Here is a 20,923-nt window from a genome sequence, read left to right on the forward strand (position 1 = left end):
GAAACACTGGGGGCAGAATGTGATGTCCATGGAGTGGTTTTAGACTTACTGAAAAACAGACATTACATCAGACTTGTGAGCATCATTGGATGCTGGATAAAAAACACACAGGGTCAGACAGATCTCTTTTACCTGAGGAGACTTTGTGCTTTTTTAATGGCTTCTCTTATGAATAACTCAGCATTTATAAACAATGAGAGCCATAATAAGACATGTGAGCCATCTAACTTGAAAGATTGATTCTAAGAAAAAGGACAAGCAAAGCACTGATAGAAAATCAATATCTTTCTAATGTTTGGCAGTGGCCAGGAAACAGCAAACGAGGCAATTTTGCTTAAAATAGTCCATGCAGTGTTGCCTAATGTAGTAAAAAAAAAAAAAAAAAAAAAAAAAAAAAAAAAAAAAAAAAAAAAAAAAAAAAAAATAAAGTTTCAAATCACTAAATTCTACGGGTTTAGTAAAGGGTTTGAGCTTACTTCCTTTAAAAAGTGAGGATTTTGAATATGGACAGATAATTTAGAGTCACAAACTGTAAGAAGCACTTTCCATCACTCCAGAAATTTAAGAGTACCATGATCTGTAGAACCTGAGGAAACACATCCCTCTAGTGGCAAAAAACCACCAGGTGCTGAGAGAACTCTTCATGTTCCCTAAAGAGTTGTCAAAAGACAACAGCTGTACAGTTCTGAAATGCATGGCAGGTATGCGTGAAGGTACTTTTCTTACTTAGTTCATCTCTCATCAATTACCTGACACGAAGAACAGAGAAAGAAAAAACCCCTATCCTTTTGTGTCTTTCATTTAAAACTATAAATACTAGAAATCACAAAATGAAAACTAGTATTACCAACTTGTTTCATGCATGTATGTTCTGAAAGAAATGAGTGATTGTTGACAATTGAAATAAATCATTTTAACTGATTAACATCTTTAATAGCTGCATGAACTTTACTGCCACACAGTTTCTTTCAAGATACTGGAATCAACACAAACGGTTTATTCATTTCTGTCAGCAAACAGTAGGATGTCTGTTCCACAGCACAGTCACAATTTGTCAGTATGCATTTAAGACCTTGCACACTGCCCCAAAATTGTTTAATTGTCAGGTGTGGATTTCATAGAATTGTCAACAAGATTTTTGTCAGGTGTTTCATAATGGTACCAAGGTCCATCTCCCCGGTGTCTCATCAGTCTGCGTGCCTCCAACTCCATCAACCTGAAAAAAAGGCAACAGATACACTCAACATGAAGTTTGTTGATGTTGAGCATTACTGACAAAGCAATGACTTTAGCATCAATGGTTTATAAATACTGCTGAAACATAGGTAGGACAAAAATATGACGGGCTCAACTAAGACATGAGCTATTAAATCTTTCTATTTTGATTTTTTTTTTCCAGCAAGTTATTCCACAAAGGAGTAATAAAAATACCGGCAGTTTTATCACAAGTTCTTCTCTAAGCTGTAAGCATTAGCAGGGGCAAAAAGAGCTCCATTTGCTGACTCAGGAAGACAGAGCTACATCTCTATAAATACCAAGTGTTTTGAAGACCCCCTGCCCTTGAATTGTTCTGGTAACCTGAATCCTGAGAGGGCAGTGACAACAGATACTGTGACTCCACACTGGCAGCAGCCAGTGCAGGCAGCACTCAGGGGATATATGAAAGCACTTTGTGTCAGCATCCAGCTCAGTATGTCATGCAAAATCAAAGAGTCAGCTACAGTATGGATCAGGATTTTAACCCCCTAACTACAGAACATACCTCAGTTCAGATTTCCTGGCTTCTACCTCAAGCAGGGCCATGTCCTTCTCATAGTTCTTCTCAGGGGGGTCAAGTATGTAACGAGCTATCCAGCGGCTTATGGGGTGCTGGAAAACATAACAGCAGAGATTATTTCTGCAATTTCCATGTAGAAATGTCATCATAACTGTTGTATATCCACAGTCCTGAGAAGATGTCATGGACACTATGAGTGCTTCCATTCAGATCATAACAGTGAAGTTGCAAACGTGCACAACTACTTGTGAGATCAGAACCCTAAAAGGTTGTATTTCTTTTGTAATTCTTAATGCAAAGATAACCTGCAGATGACTATTCTCTAGCAAAATTAAAATTTAACAGAAGATATAATTTGTTTTCTTCATGTTAAAGTTAAGTTCCTTAAACTGCCACAGTAATCACAGAATTGGTCTCCAAACCTTACTGTAATCAGCAACATTTCAAAACTTTGCTTCCACATAGAGGGCATTTCTCTAGGAAAAAAAGTCTAAATGAGTTGAAACAGCCACAATAATATTGCTGCATTAAATTACTTCCTATCAGAAACAAAACAGTGCTTGCAGTAAGAAGCCAGTGACTAATTTTAAGAAAATACAATTAAATTGAAACCATACAACCTTGAACTTGCGACTATAAAAATCTTCAATTCTAGATCCAAAAGCATGTGTGATATAAAACAATACCGGCAAATCACGCAAAAGAAAGCAACGTCACTTTAAACTCCAACTTCTTAAGACATTGTAGAAAAAAAATAAAGATAAAACCTGCATGCTATGAATGCAGAGGACTTTTCTTACTATTTAGGAACATTATAGAAAAATTCTTGGCATGCAGCAAGAATTCAGCAGTTTACTGCATACAGAGCATTTGCATCTGCTCGTGTCAATGAACAGATTTCCTACAGCCTTCTACATGTTCCATGAAGCCACAAAAAAAAGTTTACCAAAATCAGAACTGCACTATTTGAGTTTTATTACACTGACAGACATCATCATACTCCATACATTTTACTCCCAAAAGTATCATCAAGAGAAAGTCTGTTCATAACACACCCACCCTTTTACATGTTACACTCACTTTGTAGTATTCCCAGTGCTCTGGAACATAACCTTCAGGAATCTCTGCAAGTTCAGCTTCACCTGACAAGGAAAGGAGGGGAGGAATATTTAACTCTATGATTATTTTCCAAAGCTACCTTATATTCTGCCTTTCAGGTAAGGAAAAGACCATTATTCCACATAGAGAGTACTAAATCCCTCAGTGTGAGCTCTGTTCAGAAAAACTGAACTTGAAATGTTTGCAGACACATCAGATGCAAGTATCTACTCACAGATTTTAAGTGACACACCTAAATGGTAAAATTAGCAACAAGAACAGAAAAAACAAATTGGATCAAGTCCACAGAAATGCCCTTCAAAGTACAGGAGCTGAAAGTAGGGACTTTTAATGATTTCTTTATTAAATTAATTACCTAACATTACAGCAGTAGATTTAACACATCTATTGCCAAGCAGAATTTTGGTATCTTTGCTAGATAAAAAGCCAGAGTTGCAGTCTTGTTAAAGCAAGTTACTAAACTTCACTGATGTTTGAAAAACTGCCAAAATGTGAGAAACTTTTTTTTTGAAAAAGCAACAACTGAAGCAAATACACTGGAAACATTTTCTATGTAATTATACAATATCACTGTATTTGTTAGGCTTATTCCATGGTCTTCCAAAGAGAGAGCCTTAAAAGAGTCCTTCTTCTCTATCCAGCATGCTTAATTCCCATTTAATAACTTTGACTGTACATTGCTTAGCCCTGACAGAGCACTCACCAATAAAGATGTTGATATATGTTAAGGCCACGGCCACTGGTATTCCCGTCAGGAATATATAGAATCTCTGTATAGGGGATAAAAACAGTCAGTGTGAGAAACTCAGAACCCTGACAAAATTTACATTGAGATCTGAAAAAATATCTGAAAATAGTGGAACAGCCAGTACCTCTTAGATTTGCATTCCTAGGTTGGAAAGGGATGTTGTATGTAAACACTGCTGATTGCAATGACTTAATTAATGAACTAGAACACACAAAAGTGATGCTGTGTCAGCCCATGAGCCCATTCAGGTCAGCTCCCATCTCCCAGCGAGGTCAGTCTGTGCAGCAGCAAACACCTCCCTGAAATCTGCATTGGCATCTTGGCATGACTGGCTCCAGCACTCAGCTGCAATGAGGCACTGACAGCAAAGCAATAATCCAACACCAATGCAACCACTGTGGGCTCTGTAGCTGTGGAACGCACATAAAGGAGTCCTGATCACATGAAGGGAGTTGTATCAAATTGGCTGTTGCTGCTTATAATAGGATTTATCCAAAACTTGACTCTGGAGGGTTCAAACTCAGGTCAGGCTTCCTAAATCTCACCTCTGTTGTTAGTGGTGTAGATAAGTGAAGGCAAACTCTGCAGGAAAGTAACTGATATATTTCAGAAAGGAGGATGGAGTAGAAAGCATTTGTGGGTCATGCATATATGAACACAGACATGTAATTTAAGAATGCTACTACAGCACTAATTTAAGTACCTATCACAACCTCCGCTATATAGCCAGTCTTTGAACTTCATCTGGCCCTGATTTTACAGCATATGACCAAAAAATTCTTAAAGAGAACCTGAAATTCTTGTTTATGTAAATAATGCCAGCCATGTTTTAGACGCTATTGCATAAACAACCGAGGAAATTGTATTTTAGACACTCTTACACCATTTGCAAGTGATGTGTTACATACACTGAATGCAATACATTTGATTTTTAACTCACCAACAAGCTCAGAAATCGAGAATCATAAAAACTTGTTGCCTTGATGATAAACATTCTCTTCCCATGGTCACCACCGTGTCGTACAGGAACTGAAAATTGAACCAGAGTATTATGGTTTTGTACCTCATTGGTGCTTATGCCAGGACAAGGTCAAACATATGTGGGGTATAAAAAAAACGGAGAGTGTACAATAGCGGCCGAATTTTCCGCAGTTCGCCTGAAGTAATTTCGTATTTTTTTAGCATGAACCTATTTTTCTTCTAACTACAGACAATGATCTGTGTCTACCTGTAAGCATCAACACGTGAATCAGTGAACGTCACCACAGAGGGCCAAATAAATGGACAATTAGAATTGCAGGAGGGTCGGCCTCTCTCCCGTTTCCATCCACTTTTTACCCAAACCCGATTGTTTTTCATCGGAACGGGGACACAACGCTGCACCTTCTGAGCTCCCCGGCCCTCCCGCGGCCTCCGGGAGGGCACCTCTGCTCCGCTCCGCAAGGTCACCTCGCCCCCGCCGCTCCCGCCCCGCCACTCCCCCGCCGGGGCCGTACCGAGGATGCCGGGGAGGCGGGGGGCGATCCCGGTGATCCCGGTGGTGCCGGTGATCCCGGTGGTCCCAGCGCTGCCCGCCCGCCGCGCCGCCCAGGCCGCGGCCGCCCGCAGCACCCGGCTCATGGCCGCCATGGCTGGGACTGGCACGGGGCGGGGCCGGCGGCGCCGCTTCCCGCCGTGGGGTGAAGCCGGCGGCCGCCATCTTGGGAAAGGGCAAAGCCTTCCCGGTGGCCCCGGCGCAAAGGAAGGGCATGGGGGTGAAGCCTTGCAGGCGCCATCTTGGAAAAGGGCAGAGCCTTCCCTGTGCTCCATGTACCGCGGGAGACCGCGGGGTGAGGCCGGGCAGGCGCCATCTTGGAAAAGGGCAGCTCCCTCCCCGTGCCCCCGACGCTGTGGGAGGGCGCGGGGTGATGGCGGCAGCCGCGGCTATGGCCGCGCTAGGCCGGAGTCTCACGACCGCGCTCCGGCTGCCGCGGGCTCGGCCGGCACTGCCCGGGTACGCACTGCGCTGTGGGGACTGGGCCTCAGGCACGGAGGGGCGGCCACGGTTCCCGGGAGGAAGGAGAGCCTTTGGCGGGAGGCGCGTGTCCCTGTGTCCCGGTGTCCGTGTGTCCTGTCCCTGCCTGCAGGGTGGTGCGTGGCTGCAGGCATCGTGTAAGGGCAGTACGGAGCGGTTCCCTGTGCCTGTAGAATCCTGCAGTCATGGTGCTGGTACTTCCAGCATGGGTGGGGTTTTCCCGTGTGCCCACAGCTTTCGCCCCCAGGCCACGGGGACGCCGTGGATTCTCCCTCTGGAGACACCCCAAACCCACCTGGATGCGTTTCCATGTCACCTTTTCCAGCTGACCCTGCTTTGGCAGGAATGTTGGACTGGACGATCTCCAAAGGTCCTTTCCGATGCTAAAAGTTCTGTGATTCTGTACTTTTGTACAGCATAGCTCAAATTTATTCTTTAGTTTTTAATTTCTATTTATCTCTAAGTATAGAAAATTGATAATTAGATTACATGAGGGGGAGGAGAAAACAGCAAAAGGACGTTTTTGTGACTAACTAAACCCCTGCTTTTTCCCCGCAGGCCATTGTCCATCTGTAGGACCTGTGCCTTTGTGAATGAAACAAACATTCTCATTTAGCAGAATATTACTTGTCTTATCGTACGTAGTTTTTCTTCTAACTTTTATGCAGGATGACACTGAATCTGTACCACAAGAACCTACCAAAAATTGAGACACTCCATCAGGTGAAGTTCCTGCACTCAACTGTATCTCGGAGAGGTCTGGAGGAGTTTTTTGATGATCCAAGAAACTGGGGGGAAAAAAGTGTAAAGTCTGGTGAGTTGTATTTAGCATTTCTGATAGGGATCTTTGAGCAGAAATCTGACCTGGGTTTTTTTTTTTTGCATCATAGGGAGCATTCATAGATACATAAAACTTATTTTTCTATGTATATGTATATGCATGCACTTGTGCATCTTTATGTCTCTTCATTTTTGCTGTGTATATTCAATGTTCATGAAAACAAGTAGCAGTTGTGCACCTAAACGTTTTGCTGTAAATCCTCTGCTTTGCTCTGAAGTGAGAGTGTATCACAGAAGAGATGTGCTTTGATGAAATATAAGTACCATGAAAGAAAACTAGTTCAGTGTAAAGATTCATCTGACAGCCTTCCATATTCCCAGCCTTTTACAAACACTATGCGTAATTGCCTTTCTGTATTGTGTTTTAAAAGTGAAGCTGAATATCTTCAAGGATGGCTGTCCAAGCAGTAGTACTTTAAAAGTGGTCTTTATACTGTTGTGTCAGCTGAGCCTAGTAGAAACACTTTTATTCCAGAATAGACAACTTTGTTCCGTTAAATTAATGGTGTTTTTATCTTTCACAGGGGATTCATGGAATATAAAGCAGCTAAGGGGCAAGAGTAGTGAAGACTTACACAAACTTTGGTAAGTAAGTTTTAGTGAAGAAACTTCTCTTCTTTCAGAAGCTCTGCACTTTTTAATAAAATGTGGCTGGTGAACTTAAGATCCAGGAACTTTAGTCTGGCACAGAGCTCTGCAGGCTCCAGCCAGTTTTGGGCTTGGACAGCCCTGGTCCTGGCCCTGCTCAGAACACAGAAGCTGCACTGCAGGTGGCTGTGGGACCACTTGTATCTTATTCAGAGGGCTCAGGTTTGATACAAACCTCTGGGGGTTGTTTGAGCTCAACAGATTTGGCTGTCACTGCTTTCTGGTGGGGTGGGCACTTATTCCATCAAGGTGCTCAGGTTTGCATTTATTCTGATTTTTCTAAGTTTCTGAAGCTGGAGGTTGCGTTGCCACTTTAGACTGAACTTAATGATTGCTCTGAACAGCTTTTTCCTCACTTTGTCTTGTTCTTTTCCCGTGTACGTGTAAGGAGAATCTGGCTCTGAATCTGGCTCTGTCCAGGTAGTGAAAGACAACTTAGAGTTAAACTCTTCCCTCCTAAGCCCTCTTTATTCCAGACTAAGCAAAACTGTCTAACTCATTCTTCTCTTTTGTTTATTTGAAGCCAGCCGGATTTGGGATTACAGGTAGTAAGTGAATAACTGCTTAGCTGAAGTTATTTTTGAATTACTGTGCTTTCTTCTCTAGGTATGTCTTGCTGAAAGAAAAGAACATGCTCTTAACTTTAGAGCAAGAATCCAAACGACAGCGCAAGCCTATGCCAAGCCCAGAACGCTTAGAAAAGGTAACTTTTTCGTACTACATAAAAACTAGAACTCTTAAGTAAGATTGTTGAAAGATCAAGTGTTTGTAAACTTGTTAAAGACCTTTTAAAAAAATTATTTCCCTGATTTTAGCTTTTGCACTAACTGTTAAAGTCATATTTTGGTCAAGGAATTTTCTCATTCTCCAGTGGGCATTACTGGGGCTGTGACCAGACTCCAATGAAAACTAAAATAACCAACAGCCACTACAAACCATAAGCAAATGGTTTCTGTTTGCTTCTCCAGCTTCCTTCTGACCCCTGCCTCAGAGCTTCCTATACTTCTGTATCAGAATTGGATCTGGATTTATGCATTACTCAGCTGGTCTTTAATCAAATATCAGACTGTCAGTTATTTCATATCTGTGCTGCTCTCAAATTAGGTTTTTGAGGCACCCGTTCCTTACTATTCTAGTATATAGGCCCTGCTGAGAGACAACTCACGATCAAACTCATGATCAGCATGTTTTACCTTTGTTTCCCTTTAAATTTTGTCTTAAGTCTTTGAGATCTTTTAAATTTTCAGCATTGTTTTTTGTTGGTGCATCCTGAAACTTTTCACCATTTCCAGGTAGAAACGTCTATGAAAAATATAGACTTGGTTGTCAGAGAAAGAGAAATTGCTTTGAGGCTTTTACAAACGGGCCATGAAAAGCCAGTCCCCGGCGAGTGGAGACACGACTTCTTGGGACGCACCTTCTGGTATGGAAAACCTTCTTTTTTAATGTGTGCATTTTGCTTGTGGTGTGTCTCTCTCCCAGAAAATCCTTGTCTAATTAAGGAAGGATGCATAGACTGTACAGAACACGGGACAGTTACAAACCAAGCTAGCAAGAGCTGGAAATAAATACCCACATACAAATTCTGCCATCTCCCAGACCACTTTATCACTACTTGAAACTAAGAGTAACTGGTAAAATCCGACAATTAAATACAGTGTATACATTCTGTAATCATTTTTATCTGTCTCCAACAGGTACAGTTACAAGGAATGGCCAATACCATGGCACTTGAACAAAAAACACAAAAAGAAGAGATTCTATTACCTACCTCATGTGAATCAATTCATCAGGTAAAAAGATTATTTTGGCATTGAAAGTTATTTCTGATCTGTTTGTGTTTATTCCACTTTAAAAGGAAAAAAATAGCTGTGATCTTTTGCTTTTCAGCTACTAGACTGAAAATTAGGCTTTTTAAAATTATAGCTTGCTCTGTTTATTTTTTTCTGTTCCCACCTTAGTTACTAAGGTACATGGTTATGCAGTAGCACTGTACATGTAATTTCAAATGCAGACTATCAAAAATACTCCCAGAGGCTGAACTTCTGTAGAATTCAGAAGCAGAGTAAAAATACTACTTTGCAGGCTTTTTTACTTATCAAAAGCAAATTAATACTGAAGTTGTTAATCACTGAGAGCCTCTATCTGACTGGGGGGGAGCTCATTAGAGTAGTCACAAGCTGGCTGGAAATGAACCACACCACTTCTGTGTTTCAGACTCAGACTTGAAAAATCCTTACGGAAAAGGGCAAGGCAGCAAAGCCTGGAGAGAACAAGGCAGAAGGTCTTGGAAAGGAAGTTCCCTGACGTTGCCGTGAAATCCCAGAGCCAGTAACACGCTGGAAGAGCACTGCAAGGTCGAGTGTCTGTGGAACATGAATCATGTTCTGGAACCACAAACTCCACTGAGCATTCCAGAGAGTCTCCATCTTTTTCTTTTTTTTTTAATACCCCATTTGACTTTAATTAAACTTGTGATCTGGAATTAAAAAGCAGCTTGGGTGCCTAACTCAAATGATGTAATTTCACACATTTCCAGGAATAAATGTTGTGCTAGCCAGCTGTTACAAGGGTGAGACATGCATTAGGAACAGTGAAGAGCAGCCACGGAGTGCCAGCTGACAGTAACAAGTGTAGGGGTAGTATTTACCTGGTTTAGCTTTGCAAATGTGCATTAAAACCAGACAGAAACATGAAAGCATCTGAAGATCACCTATGAGCCTTTTTCCTGATCATATTTTTCTGATACATTTTTCTGAATCTTTTCCCGAGTTACAGGTAAGGTATGGAAGGTGTATTTGCTTTCTGCATCAATGCACTGGTAAATGGGCTCTTTGGTCTGCTATGTGGAATTTTTTCTACTACTTTAAGTCTGACTTCTTAGAAAGTATGAAATACTCAGCATGGGAACTTCTAATACAGTTGTTCTGCATATGACAAATTCAAACTCTTGAACAATGTTTGGAAGAAGACTACAAGTCTTCTTTGAAATTGAAGTAGGCTGTTGCTCTCAGCTGAGGGAAACACCTTCACCTTTCACTTCCTGAAAGCTTTTAACCTGTGCATGTGGTGGTCTAGAGATGTAGATTTAAGTCACAATACCAGTCTTTCAGGAAGCAAATGTGCTCAGCAGTATAATTTGGCAAAACATTGCAAGGGAACACTTGAGTGGAAACTGGACTGAGTCCTTTTCTTCCACAATGACAAGAGCTGGTAGCTTGGAGCACTTAGTACAGCTTTGCAGTTTGCCTCATTTTGCAAGAGAAATGGTTTGTCAATAGCTTTGAAAATCTGATCAAGCAACTTTGTCTAAAGAGCAACTCACGATTCTCATGGTAAGACAAAAGCAGATTGGTTTGATAAATTACTTTATTATTTGGAGGTAATGTGAAACTTTTCAAATAGAGGCCTCATAATTATTTACCCACAAGATCTTTTAGGATACAAAAATGTAGCAGTACTGTTTTATTTTTTTTAGATCAGTTAAATGCTATTTGGTTTTCCACAGCTTTTGAGATAAGGAGCAAAACTTCATTGTGTCCCAAAACAGACCATCACATCATTGTAGATTAAGCTTAAAAGCAACATTGAGCTGCATTTTGACAGCCAATTCCTGCTGAAAAAAAAAGTCATCCCCATTCCTGTGACCCTGAGTGCACCTTCCCCCTGCAAACACAGGCACTTACAGACCCTGCTGGGAGGCACAGGGGGAGCCACACCAGCCATGAGCACACAGCACTTACAGCTCCCTGCAGCAGGGTCAAGCCAGCACTGAAAGCTTCTGACTCTGCTCCCAGTCTTGGAGAGGCAATTCTTTGTCTCAATTTCCCTGTCTCCAACAGGTTTTGCTTCTCACCAACATCACAAAGGCATTAAATACATTCTTAGATATCAGGTGGAAAGCATTGTTTTGCTTACTGAAATGAAACTGCTCCGTAATAAAAAAATTAGCAAACCAGTGCTTAATATAACATTCACTCCATGGAATGTAACACTTCTGTGAGACAGTAAAAGTTTACACTAAAATAGATCACTGAATACAGACTTAAAACAGCAGAGTAACTTTCTCTGCAAGTACTCACAAGCTTGCTCAAATATAAAAGACCAAATTTTATTTTTTAAGAGAAAAATAAGAGCAATTTAAGGCCAAAGTACCAGCAAGGAAGACTAGTATGTGAAAGTAGACAAGAAATTAGACAAGAAATAATTAATAAATAAGCACAGGCATTTGCCTCTATCTATTAGCTAACCTGTAAAGCTGTTCCCAGGAAAAGATACTAGAGAAAATAGACATTTATACAAAATTATAAAATGCTTGTTACATGAATTATTGCTTTACAAGGGACGTAAACATCCTTTTTCTATTATAGTACCAATTAGGTCTCTCAAAATTTCTAAGGTTTGTTAAAATGGAGCTTGAATTATGCAAAAAACCCAATATAAACTTTCTACAAAAAAGTCCATCCCATTCCTGAGTATGCTAAAGCTATAAAACAGAAGGAGCACCGAGCAGGCAGCAGTTTTCACAGTAAAGAGGTCTAAGGACATTTTCTTTCTACACACTGTTTCCCTCCTTCTTCATATTCTTGTTTAGAAATCCACATCTGCTGGAAAGTACCCTACAAAAATAAAGAAACAAAAGCAACACACAATGAAAAAATATCAGAACACAAATGATGGTTAATTGAAACATGATTAGCTTTTCCCAGGAGGGAAGACAAGCAAGTCCTTACATTAAATGAAGTATTAGGACTTGACCTGCTTAACTGTCTCTTCCTCGAGTTTTATTGCTGAGGGATTAAACTCAAGACAGGAAGTGCAGCACCAAATTCTGATTCCAGTCTCCCTTTGCCAGGATAATAAATTAATCCCCACAAACCGTTTGAGTGCTCGGTAACTTGTAGAATTAACCTCAGCAATATGATGCAGAAACAGGTTTGCTACTTTCATGGTCTACTAGATATAAAGTGCATGTATTTCAGGTATTTCAAGGTTGCACACCTTGCCATTAAAAATGGGAGAACATGGCAGGATATGTTGCCACTGGAAATGCTCACACCTCTTTTTGAAACAGATTCTCTTCCCCTAACCATGAGGCTAGCCAAGATTATGATTATGTAGCACTGCAATGCATACTTCTGGGGAATCAGATTTCTGGGTGGCAGTGCTGTTCAGCACAGGTTTACTAACCAAAGAAGCCAGAATGGAGCCCCCAATCCACGAGCTGAACCTCCGCTCCACAGTGGTGTTGTTGGCTATCAGCTTCAGGCGCATGCTCTGCACAGAAAAGGAGCCAAACCAAACGTCACACAACCTGTAAGCTGTAACTGTGACCTTCAGGGACAAACAGCACAAGGAACCTGGTGTCTGTACCAATATGCAGCTGAAAAAGGTTCATTTTAGTACCCCTGCAATACTGCTCATCTGCCCTGCATTTACAATTCAACCACAGTGGAACAGGAAATGTGGTTTTTACCTTGTCTCCCAACGGCAAATGGTAAAGGCAAGGAATGGGGCAGGTGGAGAGCAGTAATATCACAGTGTGCAGTGTCATCTCCAATACTGCACTGGGACTAAAATTACTTATGTTGCTAGACTTAAGTCATATAGTCTTTTTTTGACCCATTCATTCCTTTTTCATTTCAAAATGCCTTATAGCAATAAAATCTTTGAATTTCATTGGGCTCCTCCTCAGCTATTATAAGCAGTGAATACATTTCTCAGTTTCTCCTAACATTCATCATTTAGAGTTGTCACATTTTTGCTTGAATACTAAAATTCAAGAAATATCATAATCTATATCTACTCTCAGATGCAAGGTATCAATATTTTCTTCGACATCAAGTGATTAAAAATATGTAAATATGTTATTACTCATAGACAAAATCTGGTGATTTAGGTTGTCTGCAGAATCAAGAAAAAACAATTTCCAAAATGAAGTGACCTCAGGCAGAATGACTGTGCCTCAAGTCAGTCAGCAATACTTCAAATGAGAGAAATACTGGCTCTTGCTTGGGGTCAATTACAGAATTTAGAATCACAATCTGAAAGCAAGAGTGGAGCAGTAGAACAGTAAAATATTCAAGGAATATTGGAATTTATTCTGTATAAAACTCTTCAAGAATTCTTTATTTTCTTTAGAGAGGAAGATTTCTTAACCCCGCAGAAATCTATTCAGCTGTCAGGTTCCTAAGAAAGTGAAAGCACAGTACACACAATATCCTTGTATACTTATGTGGCAGAAAAGTAAAATGTTAAGTACTCAATACAGCAATGGAATGAGTTGCTTTACCGGTGGGGTTTTCTGAGACAGCTCCCTGTTCAATCTGTCTGTGAAACTCTGTATTAGAGTGTTTCCTCCTGCTACAATCACACTGCCATAGAGACCCTAAAAAGAGGAAAAAAAAAAAAACAAACCTAGAACTTTACCTCAGAAATCATTCTGAAAACAGCTCTTTCTCACAATAGAGAGGGGTGGCATGAGTATGTATAGTCAACAGCAATAATACATCACTTGATGCCAACAGTATTACCTCTCCCAATTCAATTAATTATTTAATCACTTAAAAATATTGCAAGGCAGCTTGATATTAAACTATAAAAGAAAGGCAGAAGCCATATGTTCTATATGATTCCATGAACAATTTCTACTATGGAGAGCCCTCAAGTTGCAGATCTCCCCTGTATCCAAATTGTTGGGTTTTTACAGCTGAATGCAACCTCAAAAGAAAACCCCACAGCACTGCAGCAGATTTCTATCCCACTATTGCTGCAGTTGGGGAACACACACCAGGGCCCAGCCCACTAAGCCCTCCTCGCACACTGGTTAACAGAAAAAAATTTTGAAAGATCTCTCAAACAATCTGTATCAAACTGACACCGGAGAAAGATAGCACATTAATTTTAAAAATAATGTTTTCCTTTAGAACTTCTTCTCTTTCTTCTACTTTTTATAAATTCCATGTATGCTCTAAATATAATGATGCCTAAAAATCTGAAGGTAACACTCAAAGTTATGAACATAAATGCTTATCTGAAGCCAGTCCAATCCAAATTATGCAGTGCCAGCCACAAAATCTGTACATCAGATCTTTCAATACGGGTAGAAGCACTAAGTAAAACATCCTGATTTAGCATGTTTTAAGACTAAACACTGATGGTACATATCCCTATATACAAATACATAATACTTACAGAATTATTCTAACATATTTATCGTTATCCTAGGATATCCTAGGAAATTTCTTCACTGTTGCTGTTCTAGTCCCAAAAACATTTATCAGCACAAAAATATCTATGCCTTAAAATACTGCCTGGCTGACTAACACTTACCGGCCTGATATCTATATCACACATTCCAACGCTTGTTGTGACAACGTGGCTCACACCCAACATCGTGTTACCAGATAAACCCTGCAGGGAAAATTAGCAATCTACACATCATTGCTTCAAGAGAGCAAGGCGTAGAAAAGCCTTGAATGAATTGCATTTTACAAGTATTACAAGATGGAGCATTTTGTTAGGGAAGCAACAAAAAGATCCCTATTTTTCCAGTCAGCACATCACCACCCAATTTGAACACTTCATCCTTCCCTTCCCCAGCCTTAATTCAAGATAGGTAAATTCTACCCCCAGGAGAACCCCACAGTGCAAATACATCCAAATCATGAAATTAAAAACGTTATACAAAAGAAAGCCATGTGACAGCCTAGTCATGCAGAGCCTTCCAATCACAGCTATCACTGAGGTTTTACCTTTACATTGGAAGGGTCAAACAATCCCTCGGGAATTTTCAGACGCTCAGCACCGAAGTCACAGTTGTAGCCATTGGGGAACTCGTAATGAACTGTTGGCATCTGTGCTGCCACCCTGGGGCATCAGACAGAAAGCAACACATTAAAGTGCTCTCTAGACAGGATGTCAAGTTATCTAAGCAGTGTTATAAGCTACAGTTCCAATGGGAATACTGTGATTCATAAGACTTACACTTTCAATAATATTTATTACGATCTCATCTTGGAATATTGAACAAAAAACTATCACCTGGGTATATGTAGTATTTCTACTTTCGTAAATCATCAATTTTTAGATAAAACCTTCTTCCATAACAAAACCAGCCAACAGCAATGAGCAGGCTGAGCACCACATGCACAAATGGTAACTGATTTTACACGAAAGAATAAAGTAACATACTGTTCATCATAGGTTGAATCTGATACTTGGAGGACAGATGCCTGGAAGTCCTGAATGACACACTGTGGAGTTAAAAATAACATGAATTTATATGAATTTTAGTCTTGAATTTTATAGAACTTACAGAATTGGTACTAACTTTTCAAAGATTTTCTCGTTCTTAAAGAGGAAACACTGATATACTTGCAAACAAAACTTATTTATGGAACACTCACAAGAGGTGAGAGCAAGAGGAATGACCTACTTACATTACACATGTAGTTGTGCCAAGACCTGGTGACCTGAGGCAACTTCTCTTTTCTCTTCCAATTTGCTGGCGACCCCTCACGAACTGCCTCCTGAGATTGTAGGGTACAAAGTCATTGGGTAAACATTTAAGCCTCTCCCCAAGACAACACTTACTAAATGAAGTTACTTTCCCACCTTTGAAGCAATCATATATGGAGGAATTATCTCTATGTTCATTTCCTGAAACAGTTCCCGGCACTGCATAGTGATAAAGTCTCCTGCAAGTGGTGATTTTACAATACCTGGAAGGCAAAGAGGGGATCCAAAATAAAAACCTAAACAACTAACCTGGAAAGCATCCAAATCATGAACAGACTCTCCCAACTATTTGTCAGTGAACACTATTAGGGCTTTTTTCCTTTTTAAGGAAGGGGAAGGGTAAACAGATGTAAAAGGTTTTTAAGGGTACCCAGACGTGAAAGCAGTAACAGAACTGTACAAGCAGGAATCACACTAACTCAACCTTGACACTGCAGTGCTGTCATCCATGAAAGTCTATACCTTGCTGAAGTACATATCCATCATGCACTGGAATAGCAGTGGTGTGTGTTGCTCCACTATCCAAGATGAGACCTGTAGATCGTCCATTAGCAAAACTAGTCAAAATGATTAAGGAAAACATTGTAATTCTCACATTAGAAAAAAAGTGCTGCCATGAAATTAGATCATAACTAGGAATGAGGACTCCAACATGTTACTCCTTGCCTCTACAAAAGGATTTCTGATTTTCCAGTGCATGTCATCTTTCTGTGAAGTGCACAACCTCCTAGAGAGAGCAACATTTAACTTCCATCTGTGAACTAACTCAAACTTTGCTCGTACAAGGGTGAGACTTCATAGCCACTGCAAACTCTAAGTACATCCAACTCATTTAGACTTGAAGCTGGAAACATATTATTAGTTTAAAATAATTACAAATATTCTTCTTAAGGCTATGAAAACTTCAGGCTTTAATTACGGTATTTCATAGTGTGGACACCACCATTTCAGGTCTGTAATATTCTTAGCCATAGCATACAACGGCAAAAAAAACATAATGAAAATAAAAAAAAAAAAAACTTAGACCCCAAGGACAGAGTCAGACTGGGAGAACTTCAAAAATGATCTCTAATGCCTTAAAGTTCAGAAACTGAATTTGTTTACTTCCTCCCTGGATGTTTATGGAAAAAACCAATGCATGCTGCTACACTTGGAATTGCGTCGAAAAAGTTTACCATCATTTCCCGGAGGAGGGGGAATAAAACCAAGCAGTGAAGCATTTCAAAGGATACGCTGTCAGAACGGCAGTTTTACACAAGAAGAAAGCCGGGATGTTGTAGTGTTCAAACATCAGTTCTGTCAGTTTTTCACGCTTTGCCCTGGTATTCCACTAAAAAATAATAAATCCGAACCACGAGTGACCAAAAGGAAGCTGTGTTTGCACACTAATAGATTGTTAACACAATAAAGAAGTGATTAAAAAATGGAGCTATAGTTTCAAATCATACAAAAATTCTACAGAAATAGATTTCTAGTAATTTACTTCTTTAGAATGGTTTTCATTCCATTTATACTACATAATACATCAATGCTTATCTATCACACTGAAGTACTACACACCTTTTGTGCTACAATAGATTTCTTTACACTTCTACAGCTCTTCCAGTGTCGGGTTCCCAAAGAACTCTCTAAAGCGAGCACCCTGCCTTTTACAAGGGGAAAGATACATGAAGGAACTTGCCCAGTGGGAAGAAAAATAAATCCAGACTTTCCAGTTCCCAAAGTATCTTTCTACAGTTCTACCGTAGTTGTGATTAAGCCATGATATATCTCAAATACTCAACACGTTACTGGAAATGTGAAGCTTTTTCCAAGCCAATACAACAAAGTAAGATGAGGTTAGTAAGGAGAATGTCAATGGGAATGTCTCTATTCAGACACCCACTGAGCCATCAAACATCAAACAGCCATTGCAAATTCATCCACACTCCACAAGCTGTGATTCAACACAAGGGAATAATGAAATTCAAGAAAATCCTTTTCATAAGGTTTTATTAAAGACAGGCACTTGTGTATAGCATGTCTGCCTTTTCTACTCTGGCTTCAAGATCTGCCCTTCAAATGCTGAGCATTTTAAAATTATAGAAACCTTGTCCAGATTTTCCCAGAAATTTGTATTCATCCACTTCAGCTGCCATACAGGACCACAAAGACAGAAAAATTAAAACTTCTCCATTATAAATATTATTCTGTGTCACATAATATTACTTGTAAGGCTGAATGAAGCAAGATTTTTGAAAAAAATTTATTTAGTGTAACTTAATGTATAAGACATCCAAACATCTTTTTTTTTATTCTAGGCAGTAAAATTTATTTTTTTAACTTTTGGCTTCTTTTAAGAAAGTGAAAAACAATAGCATATTGTAAATACTTTCTAATACAACTCATACAAACTTTTTCAAATTGAGGGTTTTTTTAGACATTTTCCATAACCTGTCCAAGTATTTTAAAGATGTCATTTCTGTAGCTAAGTTTTAGCACTTGTCACCTACAAGCCATTGTCAGACTTATCCAGGACTAATATTTGCAGAGTCAGCAAAAAGACTTATCAAAATGCACAGCTGCTTTTACTCACTGGTGCTTCAGACATAAGGACAGGATGCAAACTTGCTTCAGATTTAATATGCATCTTGTAAGTGTGATCCAAAATTGCCTGGAAACTATCCCAATCTTCAACTGTAACAACATTGAGACAAACAGATTAATTACTTCTAAGTCTTGTTCCATTTCATAAACACATAAAGGCTTTCCAATTTATTTTTTTGCATAGAGCTCTTCAGTTAAAAGCTGTCCTCAGCAGATACACATCTCCTCTAACAGCTCTGCAGAATTCTTTTCCTCCACAACCACCACGACTTCAACAATCACGCTAAAAGTCCACTAACAGTGAAAACCAACCACATCTCCATGCAACTTGTAAACCAGGAATCTGTTCTTATTGCCTGTTGCTGTACTAGCATCTGTCAACACGACTATGACTTCCTGCAGCCTGGCAATACTATTTTAAAATCAGGTAGAAAAAGACAGAGCACCATACTCATTCCATTTTTTAAAGGTGAAATGGCTTCCATATTCTCCCTTGGAACTCTCAGGGCATTAGTGTCTATGTAGTAAGTCGGGCCCCCTTGTTTGCCTTTGTCACCATCTATCTCCATCAGAGTGCTGCCATTGTCCCTTTCTAGCACCACACCAATAGCTGTTGGAAAATCAACCTGCAAGGCAAGAGGCAAGCAGTACATAAGGATTAGTAATGTTTTGGAAGTTGGTGTTTTTCTCATAAAATCAGAAGTTTCTTTATACAATACAGTCAGAACAATGTATTCACAAGGGTTGTAACTTTCAAAGAAGACCTAAGGCATAAATTCATCTTGAATTTCCACCGAGGAACAGATTCTCTCACCTTTGGGCAGTCTTCGCCTGCATAGCCTGCTCTCACTGTGTATGAGCCAATGTCAAAAACCAGAGCCCCAACTTCATCTGAAAAGATTGTTAATAAAGAATGGTTATTAAGCTCTTCTGCAACCCTGACCTTTCTCTGCCCACTGCCTGCTTTACCGGCAGAGAAGCAAATCAAGGGATCTTTTACAAAACAAGGAGAAACTTCTCGGAACTCCCGCTACCAGAGAGCTATAGGAAAACTGCAGACAGGCTTTAACTGGGGCACAGCAATCCCTCCGTTTGGTGTATAAAGGAGAATTTGAGCAGAAGAGGGAAAACGTAGTAGCAGCTAAACGCATCGCAAGATAAAGCTTTCAAAAAGTTCTAAGTTAACAGTCACACGAAGGCACGCGAGCCCAGAGCCCCCGGGGGTGATGAGGATGAGGAAGGTGGGACTGTGTGACTGTGTGAGGGAAGGGGTCAGAGCATGAAGCTCCGATCTCTACGGGCCCGATCCCCGCTGATCTGTGCACATCCTAAAGGAAACCTGTCGGAAATGAACAGGGGTGTGCAGAGGGGCTCGGGGGAACCACACCCGGCTCCCAAAGTGCGGGGACCTTCTCCGGACCTCGGTACCGCGGATCCTGCCCAAGGCCGCGGCGCGAGCAGTGCCCGGCGGAGGCACCTCGGGGCCGCGAAGGACATAAACAAGGCCCGCCGCTTCCTCCTCCTCCTCCTCACTCGTGGGACGCGGAGGGGCCGCGGCAGCGCCGGGCCGGGCTGAGGGAGGCGGGAAGCGCCCGCCGGGGCTGCACGCGCCGCCTCGCGGGGCGGGGGAGGGGAGGGCGGCGCCGGACTCACCTCCCCCGTACACGCCGCCGCTCATGGCTGCCGCTGGGCCCGGCCCCGCCGTCCGCCGTGCCCGCGCCGCGCCGCCCGGCCCCGCTCCCCGCCGGCCCCGGTGTCCGTGGGCCTCGCGCTCCCCGCCCGCTCCTCTCGCCGCCGACCCAGCAACAAAAGCGCCCCGGCCACGCTCCCCGCCCGCGGCGCGGCCCGACCCGCAGCGCCGTCGCCCGCCCGCCAATGGCAGCGCCGCGCGGGCAGAACCGGCCAATCATGGCCGGTGGGAGGCGGGGCCTTGCAGCGAACAGCCAATCCTGAAGTGGGACGCGGAGGGCGGGCAGGCGAGGCAGTGCAGGGCGGGGGGGCGGTGTGAGGGGGGCGGCGGCGGCGGCGGCGGCGGGAGGGGACAGGACGGGACGGGACGGGACGGGACGGGACGGGACGGGACGGGACGGGGTGGGACGGGGTGAGGGCAGAGGATGCGGGGGGTGAGAGGAGCGGGGCAGGTGGGATGGAGAACGTGAGAGGGGTCACAGAACGGTTCAGGCGGGAAGGGACCACAGTGGATCCTCTGGTCGCACTTCCTAGCGCCGGCAGGGTCGTCCCGGAGCACGTGGCACAGGATTGCGTCCAGAGGGTTCTGGGGTATCTCCAGTAAGGGTGACTCCACATCTTCTATGTCCATTCTAGTGACCGGTCATTGCACAGGAAAGTTCTCTCTATTAAAACAGGAACTTCCTGTACATCAGTTTTTGCCCGTTGTCTCTTGTTCTATTGCTCAGCACCACGAGAAGGGCCTGATCCATCCTCTGACACCTCCTTGCAGATATTGTTGAGGTCACCTCTCCCCGCGGCTGAAGAAGCTCCATCCCCTTTCCTCATAAAACACTCCAGTCCCTTAGTCATCCTTGTTGCCCTCCGCTGGACTGGATCCAGGATTTCCATGTCGTCTTACATTGAGGAGCCTAGAGCTGGACATGGAGAAAGCTGCTGGGTTTGCTGGAGTGGGGAGAGGTGGCTTGTGAATCCTGAGGGC

The 20,923-nt window shown here is 41.9% G+C and overlaps 3 protein-coding genes across 3 annotated transcripts; 1 reads left to right on the forward strand and 2 right to left on the reverse strand.

Moving 5' to 3' along the window:
• Positions 1-908: 908 nt before the first annotated feature.
• Positions 909-5,288, reverse strand: NDUFB5 (NADH:ubiquinone oxidoreductase subunit B5). Its single transcript, XM_014871539.2, has 6 exons — positions 5,141-5,288; positions 4,585-4,673; positions 3,600-3,666; positions 2,858-2,919; positions 1,763-1,869; positions 909-1,216 (listed from the first exon to the last, which is right to left on the reverse strand). The coding sequence occupies exons 1-6, from the start codon at positions 5,271-5,273 to the stop codon at positions 1,096-1,098; spliced, it is 579 nt and encodes a 192-aa protein (XP_014727025.2). The 5' UTR covers positions 5,274-5,288; the 3' UTR covers positions 909-1,095.
• A 74-nt stretch (positions 5,289-5,362) lies between these two features.
• Positions 5,363-9,641, forward strand: MRPL47 (mitochondrial ribosomal protein L47). The gene is made up of 7 exons (XM_014871538.2): positions 5,363-5,637; positions 6,327-6,472; positions 7,023-7,083; positions 7,753-7,849; positions 8,439-8,569; positions 8,844-8,939; positions 9,364-9,641. The coding sequence occupies exons 1-7, from the start codon at positions 5,393-5,395 to the stop codon at positions 9,479-9,481; spliced, it is 894 nt and encodes a 297-aa protein (XP_014727024.2). The 5' UTR covers positions 5,363-5,392; the 3' UTR covers positions 9,482-9,641.
• Positions 9,642-10,580: 939 nt separating this feature from the next.
• ACTL6A (actin like 6A) lies at positions 10,581-19,985 on the reverse strand. Its single transcript, XM_014871537.2, has 14 exons — positions 19,906-19,985; positions 19,067-19,143; positions 18,704-18,878; positions 18,242-18,342; positions 16,899-16,996; positions 16,129-16,223; positions 15,763-15,869; positions 15,588-15,677; positions 15,340-15,401; positions 14,901-15,015; positions 14,479-14,559; positions 13,439-13,534; positions 12,337-12,423; positions 10,581-11,765 (listed from the first exon to the last, which is right to left on the reverse strand). Exons 1-14 carry the CDS (start codon positions 19,928-19,930, stop codon positions 11,685-11,687), a joined length of 1,290 nt encoding a protein of 429 aa, XP_014727023.1. The 5' UTR covers positions 19,931-19,985; the 3' UTR covers positions 10,581-11,684.
• Between the last annotated feature and the right edge of the window lie 938 nt (positions 19,986-20,923).

This window comes from Sturnus vulgaris, chromosome 10 (genome assembly GCF_052056855.1).
Source record: "Sturnus vulgaris isolate bStuVul1 chromosome 10, bStuVul1.hap1, whole genome shotgun sequence".
NCBI lineage: Eukaryota > Metazoa > Chordata > Aves > Passeriformes > Sturnidae > Sturnus > Sturnus vulgaris.